The sequence below is a fragment of the Prionailurus bengalensis genome, chromosome A3 (genome assembly GCF_016509475.1).
Source record: "Prionailurus bengalensis isolate Pbe53 chromosome A3, Fcat_Pben_1.1_paternal_pri, whole genome shotgun sequence".
NCBI lineage: Eukaryota > Metazoa > Chordata > Mammalia > Carnivora > Felidae > Prionailurus > Prionailurus bengalensis.
The window spans coordinates 104,874,629-104,887,847 of record NC_057354.1 but is presented as its reverse complement, the minus strand read 5'-3'; the positions used below and the strand labels follow the sequence as shown (position 1 = coordinate 104,887,847).

Here is a 13,219-nt window from a genome sequence, read left to right as displayed (position 1 = left end):
CAAGATTGTCCACGGGTGTGGACTCGACCTTTTCCTTTAACCTTACTTTTGGGAAGGGACCTGCCATGTAAGCAGTTTAAGGTAACAGTTTCATAGATCCTGGCCTTTTAAATATGCCAAAACAAAACAAACAAAACACAGATTTTCCTGTAGTTTCCAGTAAGCAGGTATTTCTAAATTTTGTATTATCCGGTGAGCCTGTTAGCCTAAACCTTAGCATAGAGATTCAGTCCTGTGCTCATTCTTTCTGTAGACTGCATTTTCATTTCTAAGATACACATCTTCTTTGTTTTAACATCTCTGATCACCGGGAATATGTCTTATAATAAGTCCGTTACAAATTCTTTCAAAGTTTGGTCAGCAACTTTCTTCCTTTGTGAAATTCACTAAAATAGTGTATATTGAGTTGTATGGTTTCTCTTTTTTTTTTTTAATTTTTTTATTGTTTATTATTTTTGAGAGAGAGAGACAGAGACAGAGAGCAAGCAGGGAAGGGGCAGAGGGAGAAGGAGACACAGAATCTGAAGCAGGCTCCAGGCTCTGAGCTCTCAGGACAGAGCCCGACGTGGGGCCCGAACTCACAGACTGCGAGATCACGACCTGAGCTGTAGTCGGCTGCCCAACCAACTGAGCCACCCAGGTGCCCCAATTTGTATGGTTTCTAATCCGTTCAAAAGTTATCTCTGTTCAGCCTTCTAACAACCTTAGGAAATAGGAAGGGAAAGTTCAATTTTACCACTAGAGAAACTGCAGAGAGAGGTTTCCTTTGGAGAGTTTGCTGTTGCTACTCATGACTTAGAGGATGTTGTAGCTACTCAGGTGGCACTGTGGTGTAAGGGGCTCAGTCCAGTTCCCTACTTCAGAATTTCCTTAAGGTGTAATATATATGAAACATTTTGTCTTTTAGGTAAGAAATGTTTTCAACATGACAGCAAAAGAGGGAAGAAAGAGATCAGTCCGTGTCCTGGTCGCTGTGGGGAATGGCAGAGGAGCCGCAGGTGACCGGGGCGTGATGTGCATGGTGCTGGAGGTGGGGGCAGAGGACAGGTGTGGCCTGGGCTCAGCCCTGGAGTCTGCGGTTCTTGCCGGTGCCCAGCCCCTTTGTACAGATTAAGCCTTTTAAGTGGTTTGGGCTCATATACCTTGTGGTAAACACGTAAAATTCCTTGGAGGGAAAAGGAACAGAAGTTCCTCTATCTGCCTTTTTCTATGAGAACAATGGATATTTTAAAAGGCTTAAGATACTGTTGTCTTATGTATAATGAAAAATTAGGGAGGGAAAGCCACTAAATGTTCAATAGTAGGGGCGTAGTTACGAAAGGAGTATATCCAGGGCGCCTGGGTAACTCAGTTTAAGTGTCTGACTCTTGATTTCAGTTCAGGTCATGACCTCACAGTCCTGAGATTGAGCCCCATAGGCCCTGTGCTGGGCATAGAACCTGCCCAGGTTCTATTCTCTCTCTCTCTCTCTCTCTCTCTGTCTTTCTCTCTTTGTCTTTCTCTCTCTCTCTCCCCCTTTCCCTCTCCCTCCCTCCCTTCTTCTCCCTCTCCCTCTGCCACCCCTCTCCTGTGTGCATGTGAGCACTCTTTCTCTAAAAAAAAAAAAAAAGTATAGCCACACATTGTAATATGCTGTAGCCATTAAAGAATATTTTAGAAAATTATTTATGAAATAATGCTAATTAAAAATAAACAAAAAAACTTCATATAAGGCTGTATAATACAATCCCAATTTTTTGTTTTGTTTTTTTTAATATAAAGTATGTTTATATGCAAAGACTAGAAGGATATACACTGAAATGGTTAATAATGTTTAATCTGTAGGTTTGCCAGTCATTTAAACTTTCTTCTTTGTACTTCTCTGTAAAATTTCCCCAGTGAACATCTGGTTTTGAAATGTATACACGAACGTGTACAGGAGAGAAAATTGGAAAACTGCCTACTGACACTTTTTGTCTTTAAGTTTATTTATTTTGAGAGAGAGAGAGAGTGCGCAAGACGGAAAGGAGCAGAGAGAGAGAGGGAGAGAATCCCCAAGCAGGCTCTGTGCTGTCAGCGTAGAGCCCCACACGAGGCTTGGACTCACAAACTGGGAGATCATGATCTGAGCTGAAATCAAGAGTCAGACGCTCAACTGACTGAGAAACCCAGGCGCCCTGCTTTATAGTACTTTCTTATATATAGTTTAAAAATAAAATACATTCTTCAAAATAAAGAATTAATGTGATAGCAAATAATGGCAGCATTTCCATTAATTTGTGATAAATTTCATTTTATAGGGTTAAGCATTCACAAACTTAAGAATTGTTGATTTTATTTCCTGGTTAATTGAAATTTGAATTGCATTTGTAAGTTCCAGCGAAGTCATGGTTTTTCTCTATAGCAGTGTATATTTTTCCCCAACCTTTCTGGTTATTTTAATCTATTTTTAAAAATGTTCAAGGGCGCCTGGGTGGCGCAGTCGGTTAAGCGTCCGACTTCAGCCAGGTCACGATCTCGCGGTCCGTGAGTTCGAGCCCCGCGTCGGGCTCTGGGCTGACGGCTCAGAGCCTGGAGCCTGTTTCGGATTCTGTGTCTCCCTCTCTCTCTGCCCCTCCCCTGTTCATGCTCTGTCTCTCTCTGTCCCAAAAATAAATAAACGTTGGAAAAAAAAAATAAATAAAAATAAAAATAAAAATGTTCAAAACCATTTATCTTATTAGTTTAGAGCATGATTAGTTTTTGTTTAAGTATATTTCATTTTATCTAGAGACTTACAAAAGGTAATGTTATACACCTAACCTTGGATTTCATAGATACTTTCAAATGTAATCTTTCCAAAATGCCCCAAAACAGATAGGCACATCTCAGTAGCCTCATGTTTTATGGTTTGTTTTGGATAGCAGGTTTTCTGTGGGCAGAAGACAAATGAAATGCTACGAAATATTGTAGGAACTGAAATTTAAAATGTAGTGAAAGACAGTATGTGCCAAATTTATGCCCCTTTTTTTATTTGTCATTTTTCTTTTTTAAGGTTTTGCCATTGGGAAAGCCACTGAACGAGCAGATGCTTTCAGAAAAGTACGTACATCTTTCGTTGATACTAAAAGTTCGGTGTGCTGGGTACCATTAGAACCACACACACACAAAATAATAAAAATAAGAACCCTCCCCGGAGGCTTACTGTCAACAGTTACTTAACTCATACATAGCCTAAGCAGTACCTGTTTTCTTTTGCGTCATTTTTAGCAGACTTGTGATTGCTTCCCAAAAGTATGAGACAGCTGGGAAGGCTTGAACTCTGACAGAATGTTCGAAGATACTAAGGAATTATTGTTAATGTTTTTTAAATATGATAGTGATACTGTGGTTATAAGTTTTTTTTGTTTTGTTTTTTAATTTTTTTAATGTTTATTTATTTTTGAGACAGAGAGAGACAGAGCATGAATGGGGGAGGGTCAGAGAGAGGGAGACGCAGAATCCGAAACAGGCTCCAGGCCCTGAGCTGTCAGCACAGAGCCCGACGCGGGGCTCGAACCCACGGACCGTGAGATCATGACCTGAGCCGAAGTCGGCCGCTCAACCGACTGAGCCACCCAGGCGCCCCATAAGTTTTTTAAATTAAGTCTTTTTATAAGTATGTAATGAAATGTTTAAGTTGGAAATTTTCAGTAATAAAATATTTTCTGCAAGCTGTTTTTTAACATCTCCAAGAAAATGTAAATTCCAATAGTAGATTTGAGAATAGTGTTTTCCTTCTTTCTTTCAGGCAAAGAACAGAGCAGTACAATATTTACACTATGTAGAACGGTACGAAGACCATACAAGTGAGTGTTAATCATTTGTAGGATTACACTTGTTTCATTATATTTGATAATATATCTCTAAGGCCATCTTCGCGTTTCTCTGCTTGTTACCATGTTCTGGAACAAATAATTATATAAAACGCATAAACAAATTTTCTTCCCTAGTGATGAGTGAAATCAGAATCTTGTCACTCATCCTTGGCCAATGTGTGCTGGCTGCTTTGGTAGCATTAGTTCTGTGGTGGCATTTGCAAGGGCATTAAAGCTACACACCTAATCCTTATGCTTATGTTTTTATCCTCCAGTATTCCACGATATTTCTTTAACATTTAAAAGGACGCATATCAAGATGAAGAAAAAACCCAGAGGTAACTGAAAACACTCTTATAATTTGTTAAAGATAAAGCAGAGTAATTATCACAATTCCATCCGGTCCTGTATTTTTGATCAGTTGTATTGAACTCATTTTGAAAATACCAAAATGGGGGCGCCTGGGTGGCGCAGTCGGTTAAGCGTCCGACTTCAGCCAGGTCACGATCTCGCGGTCCAGGAGTTCGAGCCCCGCGTCGGGCTCTGGGCTGATGGCTCAGAGCCTGGAGCCTGTTTCTGATTCTGTGTCTCCCTCTCTCTCTGCCCCTCCCCCGTTCATGCTCTGTCTCTCTCTGTCCCAAAAATAAATAAAAGTTGAAAAAAAAAAATTGAAAATACCAAAATGGAAAGGCCTGAGTTTGATTTAAGAAGGCCGAGGCTCCCAGGGAAATAAAATGTAGTCAGCGCACTCAGGCTCCTGTGAACACAGGCGTGTACCAGGGGTAATTCTAGGTGGGAAGAGCATACTCTGAATAGGAAATAGTAACGGAATGAATCATTGGGTTTGGATAAGTGCGAGCATTCATTTCTCCTTGAGAATTCATCGATGCTGCTAGATGGCCTACTTACAGCTTCTTCAGTTCCAGTCATTTATTCACATCGTCAAATACTGATTGAACATCATCTGTGAGCTGGGTGCTATGCTAAGCTCTGGAAGCAGAGGTAGACTTTCTTCCTGTTGCAAGCAAGGAGGCAGAGTTCAGGGTCACAGAGCTGTGGCAGTCATGCCCAGTGGACTTTGGGTATAGAATTCTTGAGCACTTTGATTTTGTTTAGCTATGGTTGGTTCTACAGTAAAAATGATACTCTTGGTATATCTTTATTTTGTTTTCTTTTATTAAAACATTTTTTTTAACATTTATTTATTTTTGAGGGAGAGAGAGAGCATGAGCAGGGGAGGGGCAGAGAGAGAGGGGAAGACAAAATCCGAAGCAGGCTTCAGGCTCTGAGCTGTGAGCACAGAGCCTGATGCGGGGCTTGAACTCACGAACCATGAGATCGTGACCTGAGCCAAAGTCGGCCACTTACCTGACTGAGCCACCCAGGCACCTCTATATTTATTTATTATTTTTACAGTTTATTTATTTATTTATTTTGAGAGAGAGAGAGAACAAGTAGGAGAGGGGCAGAGAGAGGGAGAGACAGAATCCCAAGCAGGCTTTGCGCCATCAGCCCAGACCTTGATTCGGGGCTCGAACTCAGAGACTGTGAGATCATGACCTGAGTTGAGATCAAGAGTCAGATGCTTAACCGACTGAGCCACCCAGGTGCGTGCCCCTCTAGGCATATCTTTAAAAGTTTGGATCAGGGGCGCCTGGGTGGCTCGGTCGGTTGAGTGACCGACTTCAGCTCAGGTCGTGATCTCACGGTTTGTGAGTTCGAGCCCCGCCTCGGGCTCTGTGCTGACAGCTCAGAGCCTGGAGCCTGCATCGGATTCTGTGTCTCCCTCTCTCTCTGCCCCTTCCCCACTCATGCTCTGTCTCTCTCTGTCTCAGAAGTAAATAAACATTAAAAAAAAAAAATTAAAAAAAAAAAGTTTGGATCAGAAAAAGAATAAGACACCTAACTTTTTCATGTCAAAGCTAGGACGTGGAAATCAATCTGGAGGAAAAAACATCAAATTCAGTACTAATTGTGCACCAAGAGAACCTGCCTATTTTTAAGTGAACTTACCTTCTGCTTTAAAATCACAGTCATTCATATGCCTAATAAAAACCTTTATTTATTATTAGAAAAAGTATTAAATTGAACACTTAGACGTCAAGCTTATACTTGCACTATTCCTATGATAGCTACTACCCTGAGTGGCTATTAAACACTTGAAATGTGGCTACTGAGATCTGTGAAGTACAAAGGCTTAGTATGAAAAAAAAAAGAATGTAAAATATCTCAAAATTATTGTATTGATTACATGTTGAAATGATAGTGTTTTGGATATATTAGGTTAATACAGTATATTACTAAAAATAATTTTACCTTTTTTTTTTGAAATGTATCAGTGAGAAAATTTGAAATTCCATGTATGGCTTGCATATATGGCTTATGTCCTATTTCTGTTGAACAGCGTTGGTTTAGATACATTTATATCCAAATGATTTTTGAAAGATAGCTACAGTTTTCGTTAATTGCCGAAGTTACCTTTTTTATCTTCCCTGTCCCCTCAAGCTGTATCTTTCAGGTTTCTGTCTAGTTGAACACATTCCCTGTGCATTGAGGTTAAATATACATTTAGACAGCATAAATATACATTTATGTATATTTATATACATAATTTTTAAATACAAATTAAATATAAATTAAATATAATTTAATTATATTTATAATTAATTATAATTATTTTGTAAATTTTTTACAAATTATATATTTTTATAAATTATAAATTTTTATAAATTATAAAATTTATAAATTATAAATTTTTATAAATTATTTTATAAATTTATAAAATATTTTATAAATATGTTATATATTATAATTAATATAAAAATTAAATATAAATACAAATTTATAAAACATAAATATACATTATAGACAGCATTTCCTAAACTATGTTCCTGTGCATCACTATTTCTATGAGCAGATACTAATAACTGTGAACTCCAGAAAGAGTGTCATGTGGGAAAACGATAAAGGAAAGTAAAAAAAAAAAAAAAAGTACATCTTTGTGATTGTCACAGTCTTTTTTTTAAAATTTTTTTTTTTTTAACGTTTATTTATTTTTGAGACAGAGGGAGACAGAGCATGAACGGGGGAGGGGCAGAGAGAGAGGGAGACACAGAATCTGAAACAGGCTCCAGGCTCTGAGCTGTCAGCACAGAGCCTGACGCGGGGCTCAAACTCATGGACCGCGAGATCGTGACCCGAGCCGAAGTCGGCCACTTAACCAACTGAGCCACCCAGGCGCCCCTGATTGTTACAGTCTTTAATGCACTACTGTGCAATGTGAATCCCCCAGAGGGGGATAGAGAATGTAGCGTTTTCAAACTTATTTAGTCATGGGACACTTCTTCCTTGGCTGCAGCATGGTGTCTGATTCCTCACACAGCACTGCTAAACGTTTCCTATCTTGCATCCGTGTTCATCAGGGAAATTGGTCTATAGTTCTCCTTTTTAGCGGGGTTTCTGTCTGGTTTTGGAATCAAGGTAATGCTGGCCTCATAGAAAGAGTCTGGAAGTTTTCCTTCCATTTTTATTTTTTTGAACAGCTTCAAGAGAATAGGTGTTAACTCTTCCTTAAATGTTTAGTAGAATTCCCCTGGAAAGCCGTCTGGCCCTGGACTCTTGTATTTGGGAGATTTTTGATTGCTAATAAGATTTTTTTACTGGTTATGGGTCTGTTCAAATTTTCTGTTTCTTCCCGTTTCAGCTTTGGTAGTGTATATGTTTCTAGGAGTTTGTCCATTTCTTCCAGATTGCCCATTTTATTGGTATATAATTGCTCATAATATTCTCTTATTATTGTTTTTATTTCTGCTGTGTTGGTTGTGATCTCTCCTCTTTCATTCTTGATTTTATTTATTTGGGTCCTTTCCTTTTTGATCCAACTGTCTAGTGGTTTATCAATTTTGTTAATTCTTCCAAAGAACCAGCTTCTGGTTTCATTGATTTCTGCTGTTTTTTTGGTTTCAATAGCATTAATTTCTGCTCCAATCTTTATTATTTCCTGTCTTCTGCTGGTAAGCATTTCCTATCTTCACACACACACACACACACACACACACACACACACAAACACACACACTTTCATTAAACAAGGAGTTTTTGACACAGTGTGTACCTCAAAGACTTCACAGTCAAAGTACATCCAAATAATTCCCACGGGACTATGACCATTATTATATGGGTATTTGTATATGTACACAACTGGCTACCATTTGGGGAGGGCCGTGTATGGTCCAGGTGCTGTGCGGTATTCACACCTTCCCTTGGGAGCTCGCCATCAGCTCTGCCACGTAGGTGTGGAGGGCAAGGGAGGTTCTGGCCTAGGATCATTCAGTGAGCAGTAGCAGGTTAGAGTCTGCCTTCTAGGCCCTTCCAAGGATCTGCCTTGCATGGGCACCAGTCTGCAGGTGTGTGTGCATCTATACACATCTACGCGTGCATACATTTGTTCACACGTGGACGCATGTTCTATGTGTATAACTCCGCGCACGGAAGAACAGACCACCCCGTTGTTGCCTGTCTTAGCTACCCTCTGAGGTCCCCGGTTCTTATGTGATCTGCCATAGCTATGGGGTCCACTTTAATTGGCTCTTTCAAGTAGAAGGGATGGAACGTTAGTTGCTTGTATCCAAATGTAGTTTTTACACACATATATTGAATTAGTATTGAAAATTGGAAATTAGAGGGGCGCCTGGGTGGCTCAGTCGGTTGAGCATTCGACTTCAGCTCAGGTCATGATCTCGTGGTTCATGAGTTCAAGCCCCGCAAAGGGCTCTGTGCTGACAGCTCAGCCTGGAGCCTGCTTCAGATTCTGTGTCCCTCTCTATCTACCCCTCTCCTGCTCATGCTCCGTCTGTCTCTCTCTCTCTCAAAAATAAACATTAAAAAAAACTGGAAATTAGAAAGACAGTAGCATGTAATATCTAGAGTAGATCCTCTGCCTTAAAGCAGGGAGGCATGTGCTAAGTTTCATGTCTGGCTAATCAAAATGTGAGTCTAAATTTGGGGTGTCTTTCTCTCACTGCTGCCTGCATTTGCTGGCTATTGATTTAGGGTCTGGGGATACAGTAGAAACAAACAATATCCTAGCCTTCACAGAGCCCACATTCTAGTGAGGGGAAGCATCAGATAAACAAGTTCCACTAAGTGCCTGAAAACAGCAATTAAGATGCTATGTTTTGTGGGGAGTGGGGGAAAGGGTGCATTACCAAAGCCAAGAGAGGAGTTCTTCCTGGAAGAGGAAATAGGTATCTCTGCTCAGTGCAAATAAGCAATTGAGGAGGGGGAGAATAGACATGTCCCTCTGCCCTTAGCCAACATGGGCGTGGGGGGCCTAGAACTTTCACACATTTCTGTTCATCTTTATAATATTCCTGTTTTTTTTGCCCACATGTTTAAGAAATTTATATGTATTGTTTTTTTAGTCTTTATAACATCTCATTTAAATCAGTGTCGTTATGGAAATTAAGGAAGCTGTCCAGGGAAGCAATGAAGCCATAATATGAATCAGGGCCTCCTAAGCCCAGAGCCCAAAGCTGTGTGAAGGCCAGTAGGGTGACTGCGTTTTTCCTTTTCTAGGCTACGGCCTCCGCTGCCATCGGGCCATCATCACCATCTGCCGGCTCATTGGCATTAAAGACATGTATGCCAAGGTCTCTGGGTCCGTCAACATGCTCAACCTCACACGAGGCCTCTTCCGTGGGCTCTCCCACCAGGTAACCCTTCCCTAGGCTCTGAAACAGAAGTTCTAGTTTGTATTTCATATTTGCATTTAGGCCATGATGGCCTGGGGCCACCAGGGGACTTGGGCATTCTTTGTTGCCTGTGGCTGCATCAGTTTAAAGTTAATCCAACTGGAGAATTAGTTCATGAAAATTACCCTTAAAAAATACTTCAGGGGTATTTTGAAGTTTCAAAATTTAGTATTTTTCAAAGCCAATAATTATAATCTGTGTTTTTTTACGAAAAGAATTTATGCTTGTTCTATAGCTCTAACAATATAGACATGTAAAGTAAAAAGAGGAAGGCTGTTTCCTAATTTAGTTCTTTCAGTTGGGACTAGAGTGAAGCCTCTAGGGTACCTCTCCACTCTAGTGTGCTGTCTTCAGTAGAAGCACAGGCGGTTTTCAAGTTACCTGCGTAGGTCGTTTAGACAGACACCCTGCGTTAGTAGGAACCATGAATGTTAATATGCCAAGTTCTTTCTCTGCAGAGCTGAAAGCCCTGGGCCGCTACCCAGCCTGCCCACTCAGCCCGGGCTAGGCTTGCAATCACTCTACTCCCCAGTGAAGAGGCCCCTCTTCCTAGGTTGCCCTCTTACCTGCTCCGAGGCATTGCGTGCTCTTGAAGGGATGGACCTTAGCGGAGGGGAAGGGTCCTTAGCTAAGGGTAGACCTTAGCAGAGCTGGATGAGCAGAAAAGACAGCCAGGTTCAAGAGACTCCACTTGCTGAGCTATTAAGGACTTTGACAGGCTTCCTGACACTTAAAAGTGTGATGGCCAGGGGTGCCTAGGTGGCTCAGTCAGTTAAGCGTCTGACGTCGGCTCAATTCATGATCTCATGGCTCGTGAAATTGAGCCCCATGTCGGGCTCTGTGCTGACAGCTCAGAGCCTGGAGCCTGCTTCAGATTCTCTTGTCTTCCTCTCTCTCTGCCCCTCCCCCGTTCGCTCTCTGTCTCTCTCTCAAAAATAAATGAACATTGAAAAAAAAAAAAGAAAGTCTGATGGCTAGGTTTAAGTAAAGTGGTCCCTGGACTAATTATACATGCTCTGTTTAAAATAGGAAAGTTAATTAGAAGAAAAAGCTTTAGAGGTGCCTGGGTGGTTCAGTCAGTTGAACATCCAACTCTTGACTTCAGCTTAGGTCATGATCCCAGGGTGTGGGATCAAGCCCTGTGCTCTGCACTGAGCATGGAGCCTGCTTGGGATTCTCTCTCTCTCTCTCTCTCTCTCTCTCTCTCTCTCTCTCTCTCCCCCTCTCTCCCTTCCTCCCTCCCTCCCTCCTCTCTCTCCTTCCCCCTCCCCCTTTCCTTCTCCCTCTCCCTCCTTCCTTCTGCCCCTCTTTCCCCACTGTCACTCTCTCTTTGAAATAAATAAAATGAAAAAACAAAAGTTTTAGGTTAAGAGATCCTTTTTGAACAGGTGTGTGTGTGTGTGTGTGTGTGTGTGTGTTGTTACTGTCTAAAATATGCTTCAAAAACACTTCTAGGAGGGTCTGGGTGGCTCAGTCGGTTAAGTATCTGACTTCAGCTCAGGTCATGATCTTGGGTTTTGTGTGTTCGAGCCCTGTGTTGGGCTCTGTGCTGACAGCTCAGAGCCTGGAGCCTGCTTCAGATCCTCTGTCTGCTTCTTTCTCTGCCCCTCTCCTGGTCGAGTTCTGTCTCTGTCTCTCTCTCTCTCTGTCTCTCTCTCTCTCTCAAAAATGAATAAACATTAAAAAAAATTAAAAAATAAAAAGCACTTTCAAATTCAAACTGTTTTAGACGTCTAATTTTTTGATGTAGCTACGGTATTAGTTTCAGATAGGTCATATTTATGGTCAAGTAGACTTGTTCTTTTATATAATATTTTTGTTTTAAGTTAGTACTTTGGATTTTCTGATATGATTACCAGGTATCATCTCTTCTAAGATGCTGTCAACTGTAAAATGTTGCATTATTTAATGTGCTATTCAAAAAGAAAAAGAATGTCACCAATTTAAGCAACATGCCATTGATTATAAGATCTACCAATTTATTTTGTTTTTATGAAGCAGCTCATCTTTTTTTCTAATTTCAAACTTCTGTAGGATTAGAGAGAATAGTACAAGATGGCCATAAAGTCTGGAAACAGGAGATTGGCATATCAGGTATTTTAATGTACTACCAATAAACTAACTGTATTTCCTTTTTCCAGACTTCTGTGGCTACTGTCCATGATAAGTCCCCTTGGCCCTCTTACCCAATGTCAGCAGTGAACAGCTCATGGCCAATCTTTGTGTCTCAGTACCACCCCCATGCAGCCCAGTCATTTTGAACCAGGCCTCAGACATCACTTTATGTCATTTGTAAATATTTCAGTATGTATTTCTAAAAGATAAGGATTAAAAAGTACCCGTTGGTACTATTATACCTAAAAAGTAACACTGCCACAGTATCTCGAGTTACCTAGGTAGTGTTCATAGAAATGTATCCATTTGTATATTAAAAAGAAGTTTGTTACATAATTTGTTTTCCAGAAAAGGTCTGTAGATTGTAAGTTCTTGCCATGTCTTTTAAATCACTTCTAATCTGTAGGTTTCCCTCTTCTTTTTTTCCTTGTGTGTGTGTGTGTGTGTGTGTGTGTGTGTGTGTGTATTTGTTTTTATTTATATTATATTATATTATATTATATTATATTATATTATATTATATTTTTTAGGAAACTGGGTTGTTTGTCTTGTAGCTTCCCAGTCTGGTGCTAAATACCTGTGGTCCTCAGTGCAGGTCTCACCCTGCACGTCCTGTAAAACATTAGCTAGAGCTAGGGGCTTGATGAGATTCAAGTTCAGTTTTGGGCACAGCGTGACACATAATCGGGAGGGTTTGGAAGGCAAGAGACCAGAGGCCAACGCCCTTCCTCCAGTCCAGTTGGGAGCGGGGAGATGATGCCATGCACCCCAAATCACTGTGGTGTAGCCACAAAACACATTACCCGGAATCGACTTTGAAATGGTAAGTCCCCCAAGTGGTACGTGGGAAGTTCCCGATCTTCAAGTTACAGATGTATCTCATAGACCTAACCTGGCGTTCTCAATTTGGTCTTGCCCAGGAAACCCACCAACAACTGGCTGATAAGAAGAGTCTCCATGTTGTGGAATTCCGGGAGGAATGTGGCCCTCTACCCATCGTGGTGGCCTCCCCCACGGGGGCCTTGAGAAAGGATCCGGAGCCGGAAGATGACGTTCCAGACATCCGACTGGACTGGGAAGAAGTGAGGGCGGCGCAGGGAATGAAGCGCTCGGTGTGGTCAAATTTAAAGAGAGGTGCTACGTGAGCTTCCCTCTGGGCTTGCACGGTTGCCACGTCTGGTACTGCCTGGCACCGAGAAGAGACTCAGCCCTTCACATTTTGGAACGTCACTTTCTTTTTAAAGGAAAGGTCAACCTTCTTTATTTACAAATAATAAAGAACTACACCTTCAATTTATTGAGCACGTGGTATATACCAGTCACTGTGAGAGGAGCCGCGCGTACATATTTTAGTTCAAGACTGCTTTAAATATTCATTTAAACTAGCAAAAGCAGGGGTACCTGGGTGGCTCAGTTGGTTAAGTTTCCCACTTTGGCCTAGGTCATGATCTCGCAGTCCGTGAGTTCAAGCCCCGCGTCGGGCTCTGTGCTGACCACTCAGAGCCTGGAGCCTGTTTCAGATTCTGTGTCTCCCTC

General features: G+C 41.2%; 1 protein-coding gene across 1 annotated transcript in view; it reads left to right on the top strand.

The window, feature by feature from the left end:
* The window catches only part of MRPS5 (mitochondrial ribosomal protein S5), a 30,319-nt gene extending 17,343 nt beyond the window's left edge, over positions 1-12,976 (top strand). The window contains exons 7-12 of the mRNA XM_043604031.1: positions 908-998; positions 3,014-3,060; positions 3,749-3,806; positions 4,091-4,153; positions 9,393-9,529; positions 12,604-12,976. Coding sequence (XP_043459966.1) covers positions 908-998; positions 3,014-3,060; positions 3,749-3,806; positions 4,091-4,153; positions 9,393-9,529; positions 12,604-12,828 — 621 coding nt within the window. The 3' untranslated portion in view covers positions 12,829-12,976. The remainder of the gene's footprint in view (positions 1-907; positions 999-3,013; positions 3,061-3,748; positions 3,807-4,090; positions 4,154-9,392; positions 9,530-12,603) is intronic.
* The last annotated feature ends 243 nt before the right edge of the window (positions 12,977-13,219 follow it).